An 18,937-nucleotide genomic window follows, 5' to 3' on the forward strand; every position below is an offset into this window, starting at 1 on the left:
GAAATCGACGAATTTCAATCATCACCAAAAATATAAAATTTATACCTCGAATCGAAGATCTCATGTCAACGATTCCAAAACTGAAATTTGTTCGTCGATTGGATAAACCGATAAATTACAATATCGAAAAGAAAATTTCAAAACCTTATTTGTTATTTCTCTCTCCCTCTACTGTAAATGTCGATGGATGAATTCTGAATTAATTTACCGACTAAACTTTCAACTTTATCTTTTTTTATTATTATATTATAATATATTAATAATATAATATAATATTTTTAACATCGATATATCCCTTTGAACCAGTCAAATGAGCAAATTTTCCAAAACTCAAAACATGAAACTTCTATATCTTTGAGTTTTCTACGTTATATCCAAATTTCAAATCATTTGGACTTCATATGGCCAAGATATGTCATATTTCATTCTTTGAGAATAGTTAATTATTTAGTAATCTCACATTACTAAATCAACAATTGTGATATTTACTTCAAGCATTACAGATACCCTATCAAAAAATCGATATATCGAATGTGTTGGTAAGAAAGGTATGAATTATATTACCGAAAGATATCGAAATTTCGGTATACTGACATTTCGGTATACCAAAATTTCAGCACGATATTGGTATCTGTTTTTTCGGTATCAAAATTTTCGGTACGGTATACTGTTTTCTTTGAAAAGACTTGTATACCGTACTAAACCAGCCATAATTAAAACTACTTCTAGTTTTTTAAGATAAAAAAATGTATGAATACGGCATGTTTTATGTGATTCCTTCCGTTGTGAGAATGGTTGAAGGGTATTCGTAATAAATTAGTAAATTTGAATGTTAATGGCATTGAGGATGAACATTCATACTTTAATTCGACAATCTTTGTGTGGTGAGGTGTGTTTTGGCTTCAAGGTAAAAGAAGTTTTACTTGTTACTTAACTATTTTAAATTCACAATAGAAACTAATCTTTAATGATAATCAATTGATCGAGAAACCATTTGATACATGGCATGAGATGAACGTCGGATCTTATTTTATCGCATTTGGATCATCTATGGGATGTACCAAACTGTTCAGATTTCATATGTTTACCTGCACGATATTTAACTATTTCTAAAACTAAGTGCATAAAATAGAAACGTTGAGCTAAGAAAGATTTAAATGGCTCGGATTTGTCATAATAATACCGGATGATATACATTGTGAGCTACATAATTAGCTATTCCTATGGCTTATTATAAATTGAATGGTACACCCCTTGTCAAAATACAAGAATGATTAATAAAAAAATTTGCCCCCTAATATTGGATCCGGTCGCTGACCCTGGAAGAATGAACTTGGCTCCAGAGCCTACCCGCGTAAGTCTTTTCATCTTCATTTTCCAGTTTGTCATATTTATCAATCTCGAAAATTTCATCATCCTCTTCTTCTGGTATTTCCTCTACCATACCATCATCAGCAGTGGTCAAGACTGCTTCATGTAGTTCTCGTTCTTGTTCGCGCTGCTCAGTCCATGCATTCTTCATTGCTTGTGCTGTAGCAGGCATGTCTACTAAAGAGTATTTTGGTGGAGGCACGATAAATGGTAAAATGATATCATCTAAGCTTTCAGCACTTTCTTTGGCGCAGTCTACTGAATCTGGCGGAGGAACAATGAAGAGAATGCCTAGTTCGTAATTAGAAACGTGGAGTCTTGAACCTAGTACGCAACTATTTGTCACCGTCCCATTCAATTGTCTATCTGAGACTGGCCGTCCCCAGGCTGCCGCACTGAAGTTATGTGATCCACAATAAACCCATCCAAAGGAAGATCTGTCAGTTGACTCGAAACGTCTTCTTCCCACCTGTTCATACCATTTATGAAGAAAAAAATGTGTTGCAAAGAGCAAGCAAATACGGCAAAATAATTTTCTTTATTTTCTCAGATGGGTTTACTGCATTCTCCTGTGGTTAATGGCAAATAAGGCATTTTGTTATACTTTTAACTTTAAATAACTAGTTTCTCATAGTAAGAACAATGATACAACTTAACAAGGACTTGTGTTTGAATCTAATTACAGCAATTGTCATCCAAAGAAAGAAAGAACAGAAACGCAAAAATGGTCCAAATGCATGCCGGTTGCACTAAAATATTTATCGTGAAAGATTGAGGCAGCCTTTGTCACTGGATGACCGGACACATATTTGACGAAAAACTAAATCAGTGAATTTTAAATGAAACCACTTTTAGGAAATTTCAAATTCCTCAATTATTGTAAAATATCAGCGGATCTGAAAGTAGAATGTCAAATTACGAAAGTAGAATGTCAAAATCATGAAATCCTTTGGTGGAAAACTTAAAATGAATTTGGATAATTGCTAGTTTATTTCAGTGGCTCATATCAATTAATACATATCCAACCCAAGCGTATAGCATAGGTACCAACATTCAATAGACTTGATAATGCTGGACAGATAATATTTTCCAAAAAGAATGGAAGAAGCAATGTTCAGCTATATGAAATGCGTAGATATTGTATTAGAAGTCTCCTTGTCACACAATATATTACCAGCGGCTGAAAAATAGGTACCTTGACATGCATAGGAAACCCAACTCGATCAGCCGGAAAAGGGGTTGCATCGTGGAGTATGCCAACTTTTTTCAACCTCTGCCATGTTTTCTGTAAAAGACGAGCGACCTAAGATGTTTGTTCAAGTGAAAGGACGGCAAGCAAACAAAAAAGTGGCAGTTCCTTAGGTTTCCTCTATCCAAGACATTGCCTACCTCTGAGAAGCACAACATCCGCCTTGAAGCCGTAATTCCACTCCTATTGTTCTTGACTCTCTCGATAGTGGGAAAAATAACACGGATCGAAGGATTCTTTATCTCTAGACTAGCATTCCAAGAGCCCCACTGGCAGAAGGAAGTAGAAACCACTTAAAACAAAGACAAAAAGCACTGCAACAATTTACGCTCATTTATCTTACATCTGGATCAGATTCCTCTGAGTCGGAAAATGGCACTGACCGCTTTCCTGCTGCAGCCGAAAATGCGGCCAGAAATTGTGCATTTATAGATCCAACTGACGACGAACCTTCATGATCAAAGCAGTAACAGGAAACAAAACCACACACTGAGAAATTTCATCTTAACTAAGGTAATACTTTGATATTGCACTTACCAAACACTAATTCAGACTCCAAATGTTCAGGCCACTTGTACTGATCCAAAACCTGGGTAAAACAAGTAATGGAAAAATCAGAGTGAGAAGAATTTATACTACCAACCCTCATGCTCTATTTTGAATGAAATATATCACCGCCATAATTAGTCATGTGCTACGTCTTCAATGACACTGTTGCCAATCTGTTATGAACCAGTTTTTCAAACAACGCAAACCATTCGAATTAACAAGATAAAGGAGAAAATAGATCGACTTAGATGGAAACTAAAGAGTGAAATACACAGCCAAGGATTAAATACTTTTACAACGAGAAGAAACTCCCTCTCCTTGCCATAGCATAAAACTAAGTTAACTAACCAAAGCAGAAAATAATGCGTAAAAACTACCTTATCCTAACCAACTCTCTCCTATTTATTTTTCCTCCTCCGATTCTTACTTGACATTCTGGGCCTAATATATTTTTTGAGTCCAATATATGTGACTCCATAAAACAATCCCACCACCCACTAGATAAATCTAGTCACCAAGGGTTTTATAATTAGCCTCAGACACACGATAAGGAAGAATAGTTACTGATAAGTGATAAGTGATAACTAATGCATAAAGCGATGTGGTAAACTCTTAGCGAAGCATTCTTCATTTTAAAAACAGGTCAAGGATTCTCGAGCAGGAAGAATCACAATAAATAGCAAGTTCCACTTAATTACAAGATATCCTGAAATCACATTCTAGGATAATAAGTTTCAGTATTCCAAGTTGCAGCTATATTTAATCTCGAAGTACATAGATAAAGACAAAAAAACATAGGCTGAGAAGAGCAGGTTTATTTTTTAGGGTGAGCAGGTTTATTTTTTAGGGTTAGAAGTAAAGAATACAAAGCACTTATTTTTAGAGTTTTATCTTCCTAGTTCAATCGAACAAGGGGTCTTCTCCAAGAGTCCTAATCAAGTAAACTTTGAATACAAATATTGATCTATCCAACTATTTGAACTTCAACTCTCCCCCTCAAGTTGGGTCATAGATGTTGATCATGTTCAACTTAGAACATAAGTCTTCGAAGCTCGATATGTGAAGTGTCTTGGTCAATATATCTGTTGTTTGCATGCGAGTGGGGACGTAGCTGATATCAATGACTTTATTCCCAGTCTTTTCATTTATAAAATGTTGATCCACTTCAATGTGTTTTGTGCGATCGTGGTGCACTTGATTCTTGGTTATGCTTATAGGAGCTTGATTGTCGCATCTTAATTCTTCAGGTCATCCGTCCTCAAGCTTTAATTCAACGAGTAGTCTTTCACCCACATTCATTCGCACATTCCTTGCGATAGAGCTCGATATTCAGCTTGTACACTGCTTCGTGCAACCACGTTGGTTCCTACTTTTCCTAGTTACCAGATTCCCCCACACAAATGTACAATTCCCTAATGTAGACCACTTACCACCGTGAGATCCAGCCCAATCGGCATCACTATACACTATAATGGCTTGTGTTGAGGATCTTTTGAAGAAAAGTCCTTTGCCTGGATTTCTTTTGACGTATCTTAGAATTCAGTATACAACATCCATGTGGTCTTTTGCAGGTTTATTCATGAACTAGCTGATGACGGTGACGGCAAACCCAATGTCAGGACGTGTATGCGCGAGATTGATTAGTTTTCCTACTAACCTTTGATATTTTCCTTTGTCAACCATTGCGAGGTCACTGTCGACTTGAAGCTTAACATTTGCATCCATCGGAGTTTCTACCGATTTGCATCCCAACATTCCGGTTTCCTTTAGGAGATCGAGCACACATTTCCTTTGAAAAATGGAAATCCCAAAAGACGACCTTGCCACTTCCATTTAAAGAAAATCTTTGAGTTCAATGAGGTCTTTCATTTCAAATTCTCTCGAGAATAAGGCTTTTACCCATGTCATTTCCTCAGTGTGATTTCCAGTCAGAACAATATCGTCGACATACAAAATGAGGACTGAGATATTCCCTTCTCCAGAGTGTTTGCTAAATAATGTGTCATCAGATTGCCCCTACGTGTACCCATTTTTTTTCAGAACTGTTAAGAAATGATGGAACCATGCCGGAGGCGATTGTGTTAGGCCATACAATGATTTCCTCAACCAAGATACTTTATTGGGTGTCAATGCAGTCTCAAAACCAGGTGGGATTTCCATGCAAATCTCTTCCTCAAGGTCGTCATTGAGGAAGGCTTTTTTAACATCAAGTTGATATAACTGCCAATCCAAGTTTGCGACAATCGAAAGAATGACTCGGATGGTATTATGTCTAGCCATATGGGTGAAAATTTCTTGATAGTAAATGCCGTATGACTGTATCCCTTTGTTACCAATCGAAATTGGTCGATACTACCATCAACTTTTTGCTTTACTGAGAAGATCCATTTACATCCAACAGTTTGTTTTCCATGAGGGAGTTCTGTAAGAATCCAAATATTATTCTTCAAGGGCCCGTATTTCTTCAAATGCAGCAGTTTTCATTTCAGGATCCTGGAGAACAACTTCTATGGTTTATGGAATCTGAACTCGAACTAGTCTGGATACAAATGTTTGACATGCATGTGATAATTTTTCAAGAGAAACAAAGTTGCATGTAGGGTGTTGTGTACATGATCAAACGTCTTTCCTTAATGCAATATGTTGTTCATCATCATGTTCAATCACTGGGGAATCATCATATCATAATTTAAATTAGGCATAACTGTGTATAGTCCCTGGGCATTGTCTCAGAGATCGAGCCAAGGCTCTGCTGAATCTGTTCGGGGTGTTGTTGGGCATCTTTCTGGTGGTGTTTCTTCCTTGAATAGACCTGTACTGGCCGGTTTGGTGATTTGGTGACATGGGGTGTACTAGCATCGAAGGTGACAGTGGGTTCCAGTGTGGTAAGGTAGATGTTAGAGTTCCCAGGGATGAAATTCTCGTAGTGCTGGCTCGCCCTAAATCGAAGAATTGGGATAGAATGGCACATGTTCAAGGTAAGTGACATCCACGGAAGAGTAGAATTTCTCGATGATGGGAGAGTAGCACTTATATCCCCCATTTGATTAGCGGGATAACCAAGGAAAATGCACTTGATAGCACGGGGATCAAGTTTACCGCGGTGATGTTGGTGAATGTGAACAAACACCAAACAACCAAAAATTTTGAGAGGAATGTGATGAAATAGATGTGAAGGAGGGAAACATGCCTGGAGGGATTGAATGGGATTCTTATACTAGAGGACACAAGAGGGTATTCAGTTGATCAAGTAGTTAGCAGAGGGGAGGACATCACCCCAAAAATGCTCGGGGCCAAGGTTTGTGAAAAGTAAGGATCGGGCCACCTCAAGTAAGTGACGATTCTTAGGTAGCAAAGAGGACAACATCACCCCAAAAATGCTCAGGGCCAATGTGTGTGAAAAGTAAGGAAGTAAGTGACGATTCTTAGGTAGCAGAGAGGACAGCATCACCCCAAAAATTCTCGGGGCCAATGCGTGTGAAAATTAAGGATCCGGCCACCTCAAGTAAGTGACGATTCTTACGCTCGGCGACACCATTCTGCTGGGGTGTATCGAAGCAAGACCTTTGTTGGACTATGCCCTGACTTTGGAGGTAAGTTCCCATAACAGAGTTAAAGTAGTTTCCGGCATGATCAGATTTTAAAACTTGGATGTGGAACGAAAACTGAGTTTGGATCATGAGATTGAATCGTTGAAACAAGTAGCAGGTTTCAGATTTATCCTTCATTAAGAAAATTCACGAGACTCGTGTATGATCATTAACAAGGAGCAGAAACCAACGAGAACCCGTAACATTTTTATATTGGAAGGATCCCAGATGTAACAACCCAAAAATTTTGAGGTGTTTAATCAAAATTTAATAAATTGAATGTAATAATAATACTAATAATAATAAATAAATAAAATTATATAGTCTAAAAAAAGTTGACATACATAAATAATTTGCTTATACATTGATCTACTTAATTTTTAAAATGTTAGTAATGAAAAAATAAAAATGCTTCTAATAATAACAATAATTTAATTATATGAATTTNAAAAATAACCATAAATAATAAATAAAATAATGGAATTTGATTTAATTTTAATAAGCATGGTAGATGTCGAGTTTGGGCAAACAAGTGTCAAAACTTGACAAAATAAGCCAAGACAAGTATCTAAGTTTGATGGCTCCTTTCCTACTATAAATACATCCATTTTGAGGCTTTTTCATATTAGAAAATTTTCCTTGAAATTCGTGGGTTTTAGAGAAGAAAAATTGGGGAAGAAATTAGTAGAGAAACGGGGCACAAATAGAGAAAAATAAGCTGAAAAATACCAAAACATATTCAAAAATCCCCAAATATTTTATACACTATGTTGCATGGATACGAGTATGTGTAGTCGTGTAGAGTATTGAATGTGATACGGATACGATGACACGGAAAATTTTGAAATATAAGACAAGATACGGCTAAGACACGGCAATTATTAAAAAATATATAAATATATATATATAAATTTAGTATTAAAAATTAAAATTTGTAGAAATATATATATTTATATAAGTATATTGCAGATATATTTATATATATATATATTTATTTATTTAAATATATACAATGTACAACTTCACATGAGTGATTTAAGAAGACAATTTTGCCGAAACATATCTCAGTCGTGTCCATGTCGTATCCTAGATGTGTCCAAGATGCATCCAACCATAGTTGTCAAAGGCGAGCGCCTCTCGCCTTGAGGCTAGAGGCGCTACCAGGCGCGGGCATTGCGCCTCGGGAAATCCCAGGCGCAACGATTTACAAAGGCGAGCCCAAGCGCGCGCCTCGGCTCGCCTTGGAAGGGCTCTCGGGCGCGCCTTAGGCACGCCTGAGATTGTTTTTTTTTTTTAAATTCAGTGACAGAGAAAATGCAACTTCTCTTTTTTTTTTTTTTAATATTAACTTAAAATGTAAAAGGCCCAACCCAACCTCAAACCCTAGCAGCCCAGTTAACAAATTAAATATCATGAGGCGACAAGAGCAGAAGTGTGCAGACTGCAACAGAATTACAGAAGCCAACGTGACAGCGTGAATAAGAGAAAGGCCAAGAACCATTTATTGAAGAAAGCTCAGGTATCAGTTCTAGGGACTCTGATGATTCGATGGAAGAAGATGAACTTGATTTGGATGATTGAAGAATTTTAATCATGTTACTTATTATAATGAACTTATTAATTATTTGTTGTTTTGTGTTACGTCGTAACTTAATTATTTCATATTTTAATATATTAATATATTATTCTAAGATAAATATATTTTTTTAAAAAATAAATAATGTGCGCCTTGCTTCGGTAAGGCGCGCGCCTCGCCTTGCGCCTCAGGCTCCAGAGCCCGTTTGCGCCTCGGTGCGCCTTGCGCCCTTGACAACTATGCATCCAACTGGTCAAACCTACAGAAAGTCAAGGATACGAATTTTGTCGTATCCGATAGGCGTATCGGCATGTTGTATCCATATCTGTGTCTGATACTTCAGGAAAAAAATAGGAGTATCTATGCTACAGAGTTTACACAACAATCTTTTCCCTCCCAGAACCAAATTATATGAGGTGTATCAATACCAGCAACCGATTTTGCCTAAAAAATAAAGAATCATGAAGAACGGTTTCTGGAAAATTCCAAAAACTTATGTTTTAGGTAGTCACTTCAAGCTCGATTTACCAATTCTTCTTGAACGATTTTCACTTCGATTTTAAAATAAAAAGTATTCAAAATGTTTCTTAGTTTATATATACGACAGCCGATCATCCTCACAGTCGCCAAAAGTACTGTTTTTGGTCGACCCAAAAGAGCATCACTTAGTTTTTCAAACTCTGGATGCATTCGGTTTGGAATTTCAAAATAGTTTCTACACAATAGTTGTAGGAAATTACAAGACGTATCTCCTGTAAAATTTCCAACAGCTCGTGGCGGCCGGAGCTCGGTCACACGCCGGCGAGGAGGCACGTGTGGTACACCTGCCGACTGTTTCATGAATTTTCCAACTTCCGAACAATTCTGCACTATTTTTAGGCATTTCTAGAAAGTTTGATGATTTTTGGGCATGTATTTTAATTGTTATGAATTTTTAAAATGTTAATCGAAACTACCCGGAATAAGTTTCGTACAAAAATGATTTTTAAAGATTCCAGAACCTGCTCCTGATTCTACCCAGTCTAAAATTACTTGAATTATAATTATAAGAAATTATCTTGGCTTGAGCTCATCAACAAGACGAAATCGTAAGATACCAAAGTGAGTTTTTTTTTTCCTACCGTGAGGTTTCAACGGTCAGGTTTATCGCCGGTTTTTCTTTAATTATGACCCTTTGGGCATTTGGCCTGGAATTTACCGTAAAGTTTCATCACTGCCAATTTATTCATATATATTGCATCATATTGTGAATTTCTCGTTTTATTGGTCATATTATAGTTCATATTGATTTACTCATTCCTAAATTGTTATCGATCGGCTATTACTGATTGAATGATTGGATCCCTAGATAACGCTCTATGTACCGGATTCCTAATCTACTGGACCACGTGGCTTCAGCCAGGAATGTGAGTCCAACGAACGTGTTTATAACCTGGTATATAATTTATCTGAACAATGTGACTTCGGTCCGTAAATATGAGTTCACATTGGCTCGTAAATGATCGATTGTATGGATTCTACTTGAGTATGTGGAGAAAAATGTCACACCGAATATTGGTAAGAATCATCTCTTTAGCCCACGATATTCACTTCAGAGTCCTAAACAGTCACTGCATTTCACTTGACAAAATATTTTGTGATGATATATTACTACTGATATATGTCATCTCATATTGAAATACTGCACTGATATATTATCGTTTGATTTGTTAACGGTATATAAGCCTAGTTTATTTCCTTACTAAATCCCCAAAGACTTTAACCTCTATTTCTTTCTATTTATTGTAAATTCTAGATACAGGATTACAGGACTCCGAATAAGATGGAAATTGAGAATGAAAATGTTGGCTTAACAAGACCTTGACTTTTCCGTTGAATTCATATTTTTTTATCTTTTATAAAATCAAGGATTGTACACGCTTCCGCTACTGCAAGTATAAGTTAATGATGATATTACGATTTGGGGGCCCACACCAGATGTCATTGTGAATCAGGGAAAAAAATGCGATGGCTTATATGGTTGTGGTGAGAAAGAGTTATGGGTATGTTTAGACAATGGATACACATCACAATTAAAACACTTTGAACTTTTATAACGGAATAATAAAGGATAAAGCTTCTCAAAATACAAAAATATTGGATGTCCTAATCTGTAATGCCATGACAATATATCCCTATCTTTATTTGAGTGAATTAAAGAATCAGTGATGGAAGAACAGGATGCCACTGGCCAAAAGTGGATGAAAGACGAAGCTTGGAAGAGATATAGCCTATGTTGCATGGATACAGGTATCAAATATGATACGGATACCGCGATACGACAAATTTTGAAAATATAAGACATGATACGGCTAGGATACGACAATTANAAAAAAGAAAAAAAATCAATTGTTTTTTTCTGTCAAGTGTATCTCTGCCGTGCCCATAGCGTATCCTAGCCGTATCCAAGACATATACGACTGGTCAAACTTACAAAAAGTCAAAAACACAGATTTTTCCGTACCTGACACGCGGATCGGCATGTCGTATTCATATCCATGTCTGATACTTCAAAAAAAAAATTAAGAGTATTCGTGCTACATAGAATACAACTCATTACCCATCACAGAATTCAGTATTGCCAATCATCTTCCGTGATGCCAAGTCCTCAAAAATACATGAGTTATACACGAATTTAGTGACACGGTTAAGATCCCGATTCAGGTAACTGGCAAATAAGAAACTACAATCAAGATCTAGAACAAATAAAACAGAATGTAATGAAAGGTCCTTGGATAAACTAATCGTCCCCGAACCCAGTACTTTGGAGCAAGTCCCGTTAGCAATTTTGACGGTGTAGGAAGCCACGTATGGGCAGTAGGAGTTGAATCACCCAAAATTTCCATATGCCCTTGAATCAACTATCCAAAAATGGGAAAGAACAGGCGGTGAGAGAAAGGCAGAGGGGATAATACCTTTGTGGACAGCACTCCCAGTGCCAATAATCGATGAGTTGTTGTTTGGAAGCGCCTGGCTACACAGTTTGTGAAGCATCTCATACCTTTGTGGACAGCACTCCCAGTGCCAATAATCGATGAGTTGTTGTTTGGAAGAGCCTGGCTACACAGTTTGTGAAGCATCTCAAGTTGGTCTTTGCTAAAAGGTTGCTGGTCATGTGAACTGTCAGTTGCTGAAGCAGAATTTGCCCGTCAATCATGAGCTGGCTTCCAACTTGCGGGATTGCCGGGGATCTTCCAGCATGTATCCAAGGTATGTGTGGGTTTCTTGCACTTAGGGCACCAAGGTCGCCCATGTCGCATGCTGCTAGAGGCATCCAAGGATTGTGAAGTATTCGCAGCCGGAGAATTAGAGTGATCAGAAGTGGGAGGCGCAGACAGCGGTGCGCGGTGTGAGGCCAGAGCAGAACCCTCCAACAGCGGGGCAGTAAGGGAGGGACCGAGCATCAATCTTCACCGGCTTTCATCGTGGCGGGTCTTGGAAAATGCCACACGTAGTGTAGGCAGTGGCTTCGAGGCAAGAATATGCCCATGCACTTCATCAAATCAGTCATTAAGGCCCAATAAAAATTGAAAGATACGTTTCTTCTCAATAATAGCCCGATGATTTTTCCCATCATCTGGGCACTTCCATGTGTGTGTTTCAAACAAATCGATTTGCTTCCGGAATATGTTAAGTGTCGAGAAATAGTGGGTGACAGATCCATCGACTTGTTTCAATTCATGGAGGCGACTCTCAATCTCGAACAGTTCCGCTTCGTTCTTTTTACACGAATAAGTGTCTCGAGCAACGTCCTAGATGTCCTTGGCCGTGTGATAAGGCAGAAAATTCTCTCCAATCTCCATTGTCCTAGAGTTGATCAGCCAGGACATCACCATGTTATTCTCCGATCACCAGGATTTGAAAGACTTGTCATCCTTGTCCGGTCAGCGAGCCATACCGGAAAGAAAATCATCTTTGCCTTTGCCGCAAATAAACATCATAACCCATTGGGACCATTGTAGATAATTATGCCCATTGAGTTTATGATTTGTGATGGGAATAGATGTACTGTCGGACAGGATGGTGGAAGAAGGGGGCAGCGGTCTAGCGTTGAGGCCACACCGTATTTAGTTATGGACCGATTACGTGCTCTGATACCATGTAGTTAAAGAGGGAAAAACATAGGCTAAGAAGAGCAGATTTATTTGTTAGGCTTAGAAGTAAAGAGTACAAGACACTTATTTATAGAGTTATATCTTCCTTGTTCGATTAACAAGGAGTCTTCTCCTAAGTCCTAATCAAGTAAGCTTTGAATACAAATATTGATCTATCTAACTATTTGAACATCAACACTAAGAAATAAGATGGAAGATTAAAACAACGTAAAACATTCCTGAAGATTAACTTAACAATTACAGAGGCTTACCTCCTTAAGGCGCCAGAGGCCTGTAAATCTCTGACTCAAAGCAATCAGTGAGCATATTGCAGAAGCATATTCAAGTAGCATATCATCTGACATATCAATAAAAGAAGGGCCCTGCAAAGGTAAAATCATAGATTGATACAGGACTACCAAAGACCCGCAGTCTGCTACGTACCTCAATAGAACAACAAATACCCTAAAATTAAAATAATTAAAAGCTCAATTCGAACTTCTAAGCCATACCGCATACACATAAAGTATCAATTTTACTTTGTTGTCGATTCCCTCTAACACTGTTGAAAGGACTTCCTTTGGATTGATATAGGCAGAAAATGCAAAAAGATCATTATCCGATAGTGGAGAAACCCATTTTGCGATGTTCCTTGGTAGAAATCCAAGTTGAATGATATCTAAAGCAACAAAAAAACAGATCACAACTTTATGTAGTCAAGTCAAACAGCTACTGAAACTAGCAAACAAGGTAGCTTCAACTAGAAACCCAGAGATATTGATCTAACTAAGTGTTTCCAATTTGGTTGATTTGTAATTCATGTGTTCGACGTAAAAGCAATTGCCTGGACATTTGTCTGAACTGTGAACCAAAGTGAGTTCAATAAAACCAGGCTGGCTGATTGACGTTTAAGTAATTTCAGTCTTCTAAAAATAATTTACTATGCATTTGCTACATTAATTTGAAGTTACTAAACCTTAATTTATGAATTATGAAAAAACATAACAATTTGAGGAAGTTTAACAAGCAAAACTATTTTTCATCATGACCAATGCAGCATCAGGCCATCAGCTGTATCTAAAACTCATGAAAGTGAAAGCAAACTCTGTGGCAACTTGAGTAAGCACAAATTTACCTCCCAGGGAAGAGTCTTCTGGGTTAGGAATAAAAACACTCACAGCATTCCTATCAGCTGGTATATTGATATCTCTCTTTAAGACAATCTCTGACATTCCATCCAGATTCTCATCACATTTACTGAGAAAAGAAGCCAGTTTCCTCAACCGCGCCCCATTAGAATCAGCTGACGCATGATATATGTAGCTCATACCAACCACGGATGCTTCCACAGAAGTCAATAGTTTTGCACCACCAGACTCTGTTTTGCAATTGTCGCCCTTATATAGAGAGGCACCAGATGTTTAATTCATCAAGAAGCCAATAATAGATTATGATGTCAAATTATAACTCACATTGTCATGGGAAGAGTTAAAGCTTAGCATATTGAGATCACACACTAACAAAATTATGCTACATGACTGCTAAAAAATTTATTTGTAAAACCCTCAGGTGGGAAGCTTGCCTATGTACTAAAACATTCATCATAAATAATGCTTGGGTACTTTAATAAGGCAATGATATCCTAGCTTTAAAACTTTTGGCCTTTGGGAATGATAACGGAAGCATGAAGTATCCCATATAAAAGGTCAAAGAATCAAAATCTGTTTAGAGTAAATCAAATATCTCTTAAACCATAAAATAATGTGAACATATTAATCAAGGGACAACAAGAGGTACCTACCACCAGGAGATGTTTTGACCTGGATACTCGAGGCCTTTTATGTGAATGAATTCCTGGCGCAGAAGCTACCAAATAACCAACTGCTCCTTTGAAGTCATATTTGATTAACTCCAAGATCCAGTATGCCTGACTAGGAATATCAACAACTAGCGATGCCACAAATCCAGCCAACTGAGCAGCAAAATCGCCCTTTAAGTCGATATTTACTTCTCGAATTGACAATTGGGTGAAAAGAGATACGTGATCAGGAATAATGAGTCGTGGAAAATCTTGCCACCAGACTGTATTGGTTACATCAAGCCACTGCAATATTTCAGATATAGAAAAAACAAGTCTTATTAAATCAAATCACTTTAAACAATAAATTGAAAACATTTTCTTCAGTGAAACATTAAAAGGCCCAAAACGATTTTGCATGAGGAAAGGATTAGTTTCTCTCACTTTGGTCAGAGCAAACAACCTAGAATACAAAATTTTTTGTTTTTCATTGTTCCTTCATATTTTGCATTTAAGGACACGTGCAATTACATTCATAAACATACTCAAGTTGCAAGTTCCCTTCAAATAACAATATCTTTTCCAGAATCATTAAGCTTCTTAAAGTCAACAACCACATACAAAAAGCACTTCTCTCAACAAGAACCTGTTTCGCCACCAAATTTGCAGATGTGATGACAACACGCATGCTATCTTCTCTTTGCAAAACCATCAATTTTGGATGATGGCAAGCAATGCCCGATTTCTTTCGGTCTTTACTGAAAGCTATTGCTTCAGGAAATGGAGGATACCTGATCGAGGAACGGTTAGTTAATCTCATATAACAAAAAGTTCATGTTGATATCCTTAATCCAATTACATGCCTTTACAATGATTGAAAGTGCCCTGACGCATTACTTACACCACAGTTAGGTTAGGAAAATCTGAATACGGAACTGAAGTTCTTTCATCGGGGTCCAAACTCCAACACTTTTCAGCACTGTGACAAGCAATTGTCACTGGTAGATGAGGAGGAATCTTGCAACAGGATATAAACCTGCATACAACATGCTTCACAGTCATAATCATGATCCATGCATCAGGATAAAGCAAAGAAAAAAAGTCAAAATGACAGGTTTTCATGTATTTACCATGGTATATCACTGGTAAACGTCGCTATAAAAACTCGGACGAGGTTTTTAATTGGGTGAAAGAGCTCTGGCAATGAAACAACATCATCCACCTCCTCCTGGTCTTGTCCCTCAAACCGAAGCCTGTTTAAATAAAACTTCTTTCCCGGCGGTATAATAAATCTACCACAATCATTATCCTCCAACACTTCTTTACATTGAGTAATATCCAGCTTTCCATAAGACAAACTGGCAGATCCATCACTTTTGGAAATGCCATCTTCAAGATGAATGCCACCATAATCAAGTTTCCTTGTAGTGTTAGCATTAGCACTATTGAAAACATTAGCACATTTCAACTCAGAGTTTACCTCCGAGACATCTATGATCTCGTCCCAGCTTAAATTGCAGCCTTTTGCAACAGCTCCAGTCTCCCTAGAGTACACTCTTTTCCTATTACCACGTCCAATTTGAAGTTGTCTATCAAAACTACTATTCGGCAAAAACCCAAAACACTTCTTACTGCCGTGTACAAAAGCAAAACTAATCCTGTTGTTTTGATCAAGAATGATACATTTTCTAATGTAAGATATTGGGTCATCACTACCCAATATATCTTTACACCAACTTAAAAGCACTCTTGTCTTATCAATTGCTCTGTCGCGTTCCAGTCTAAAATTAGCATGTCCAGAATTTAGGCAAGAATTCAATTCAGTTGAACTTCTATAATCAACTTCCTCCATAAAAACAATCTTTTCTACCATAAATCCAATTCCATCCCCATGCTCTTCTTTCCCACAAACAAGCCTAACCTCATCCCCAACCTTCAATGCAACAAATCCACTAGTCCGAATCCCATTTACACAAACGCCATTTAGCGAACCCCTAGTTCTGTTGCTACAGAAAGAATCACTATATTCACTAAACTCAACAATCACTCCATCGGATAAATAAATCCTATTATTCAAAGAATCAAACAATAGTTGGCAATGTCTTTTACTAATCCTACTATCAATAATAACAAAATCGCAAAACTTATATTTGCGGCCTACCGTGTAGGGTTTATAGGATTCAAGACAAATGGATTCACAGATTTGACCCGTTGATCTCGAAATTAAAGGAAGATCGAAGGTTTTAATACACAAAACTGCTTTCTTGACTGTATTTTTTCTGGGTTTCTTGAGACATATCACTGGAAACTCCGATTTCTGCCGTTTTTTGCAAATTTTACTCTGAAAAGAAAAGGAGGAACCTGAAGAACAGCCCATATTACATCTATTTTCATTACAACTTCAAGAATATATGAGAAATGCCTTCATTTTATGAGGAAACATATGAATTCAAGAATGAAGAGAAGCATAAATAAGAATGAAATAAAAAATGACGTCGAAGAAAGAAAGCTATATATCGTGTAAGAATGCAATTTTCCCTCCAACTGCGTTTTTATAGTTTGCTTGATGTATCGTCGGACAAATGGGGCATTGATTTTCAATTGATCGGGTATTAAACTGAAAACGGGGGCGACAAGCCGACAACCGGGCTAAACAAACCGAGTGGCTACATGTGTTATTCAAGCCGGTGAGTTGGATTCAAACATATTCCAACTTTTTTCAACTCACACTCAAACTTACAATATTTTTTTCGTCACTATTAATGTTATATAATTATGTATTGAATAAATATATTTCAAGCAGCTCGTGAATATGATCGCATATTTCAAGTCTTGATTCAAACCGAACTTGGGAAAAAAATTAAAATTTTTGAACACATATTAAAAACTAAAAGGCTAGATTTAAAATTTATGGTCCAACAAAGTTCATTCTGGTAAATATTTTCTGTTTTTAATATACATTTTTAACATACATATATAAAAAAGAGTTTTTTTTAAAAAAAAAAAAAAAAAAGGGGGGGGAGGGGGAGGTATGAAATGCTTTTGAATGCATATAAAATTTTAAATTATTTTATGATTTATTTTGAATTTTTAAAAATTAATTTTACGTTATTAAAAAAATCAAAATAAAACATAATGCAAACTCAGATTTGTACGGAAATTGTTTGGTGCAATAATTTTTACAATCGAAACGTTTATACAACTTAAAAGATTTAAGTTGGACAATTACCATTAACTACAGCTTTTGATAAAATGACAAGCGCTCGATACTATCTTGAGGAGAAGTTTTCTATATCTAACTGACATAACAAAAAAATTATCTACTCCATTCGACTAGTTCTAAACTCTTTTGTGTAACTTTCTTACTCTTCGATTTCCTCGAAATTTCTATATAAATCGCCTTATATCTCTTGTGATGAATCCATTCAAAATTACTTATTGAAATTATATTAATGAATAATGTGTCAATTGTAAATGATTCAATATGGATTTTTTTATTAATATTCATTGATAAACTGTATTTTTTGCTTTTGTTATTTGAGATTAAATAAATTTTGAAATAGTTCATTAAAACAAAAATCATCAGTTAAAATTGAACTTTCTTTTCTGCATATTCATCTAACAATGCTACAATTAGACTTCAAATACAACTCGTTCGACCCTTTTCAGACATCGGATTGCATTTCCGAATTCTTTTCTGGAAAAATATATATTTTATTATTTTAAGATCATAAGTTGGGTTAAAACTCTTTGTATTTGGACAAGAAGCAATTTTGAAAAGAGGAAAACAATTTTGGTTGATTAGTAGTAACAAGGGACGATTACTCACATAATGACAAACCAAAGAAAAATTAATATTATATTGTTGTTGTTATTATTATTATTATTATATCTGTTTAGAAAAAAGTGCTCAACAAGCTAGATGACTTTGGCCATTTATTTCAACTTCTCGCTCAAAAAATAATTTAATTTTTTTTTTCTATAACTACTTTAAAATTGAGATCAATAAAGTATTTTATTTTCGAAAAAAGTTATTTGACTAAATTTATTTTAAAGAGTAAATAATAAACTTTAGATGCTTATAAACTAGAAGATCTTATTTCAAAAAATAGAAATTTAAAACGTTAATAACGCGGTTAAAGATGTTGATATGTTTAATATGATATAATTATAAAAGAAAATAATTTTAAAAAGTCATACTGTTGAAAATAAGAGTTAGAAATATTGAAAATTATTGTCTAATGATGTATTTAATTATGTAATTATTTTTGGATTATTTTCAAAGAGATTCTATAAACAGGTCTCTCAATTTGTGAAGAAAATATACAATTGAGTGGATAAAATTTTATAAAGTGTGTAGTTTAATATATTTTGTGAGTTTGAGAAAATTTTTTTAACACGTTATCAGCACGAAACTCTAAAGTTCTCTATATTTTTTCAAGCTCCAAAACACAATAAAAAAGTAACAATATTCAAAGGTAAGAAAATTTATCTTACTGTTTATTTATTTTTTATTTCGTATATATTTAACATATAATATCATGTATATATAAAACGAGTCTATCACATCTCATTATAATAACATTATGTGATTATAGTATTACATTGTTTATATATTTTTATTATGTTAATGTTTATTTATTTTTATTGTGTATATATTTAATATATAAT

The 18,937-nt window shown here is 35.9% G+C and overlaps 1 protein-coding gene across 1 annotated transcript; it reads right to left on the reverse strand.

Moving 5' to 3' along the window:
• Positions 1-1,143: 1,143 nt before the first annotated feature.
• LOC140959148 (uncharacterized) lies at positions 1,144-16,865 on the reverse strand. The gene is made up of 12 exons (XM_073416940.1): positions 15,397-16,865; positions 15,168-15,302; positions 14,913-15,057; positions 14,270-14,572; positions 13,604-13,865; positions 12,981-13,147; positions 12,741-12,851; positions 3,158-3,209; positions 2,964-3,070; positions 2,761-2,889; positions 2,567-2,656; positions 1,144-1,840 (listed from the first exon to the last, which is right to left on the reverse strand). The coding sequence occupies exons 1-12, from the start codon at positions 16,641-16,643 to the stop codon at positions 1,295-1,297; spliced, it is 3,294 nt and encodes a 1,097-aa protein (XP_073273041.1). The 5' UTR covers positions 16,644-16,865; the 3' UTR covers positions 1,144-1,294.
• Positions 16,866-18,937: the final 2,072 nt, after the last annotated feature.

Source organism: Primulina huaijiensis, chromosome 15 (assembly GCF_012295235.1).
Source record: "Primulina huaijiensis isolate GDHJ02 chromosome 15, ASM1229523v2, whole genome shotgun sequence".
Classification (NCBI taxonomy): Eukaryota; Viridiplantae; Streptophyta; class Magnoliopsida; order Lamiales; family Gesneriaceae; genus Primulina; species Primulina huaijiensis.

Coding starts and splice junctions, on each gene's coding strand:
- LOC140959148 (XM_073416940.1), bottom strand. CDS start 16,643: ATGGGCTGTTCTTCAGGTTCCTCCTTTTCTTTTCAGAGTAAAATTTGC. Junction 3,210..12,740: donor GCCTCTGGCGCCTTAAGGAG/GTAAGCCTCTGT, acceptor TGTTTTACCCAG/GTTTTGGATCAGTACAAGTG. Junction 2,657..2,760: donor GGATGTTGTGCTTCTCAGAG/GTAGGCAATGTC, acceptor CGTCTTTTACAG/AAAACATGGCAGAGGTTGAA.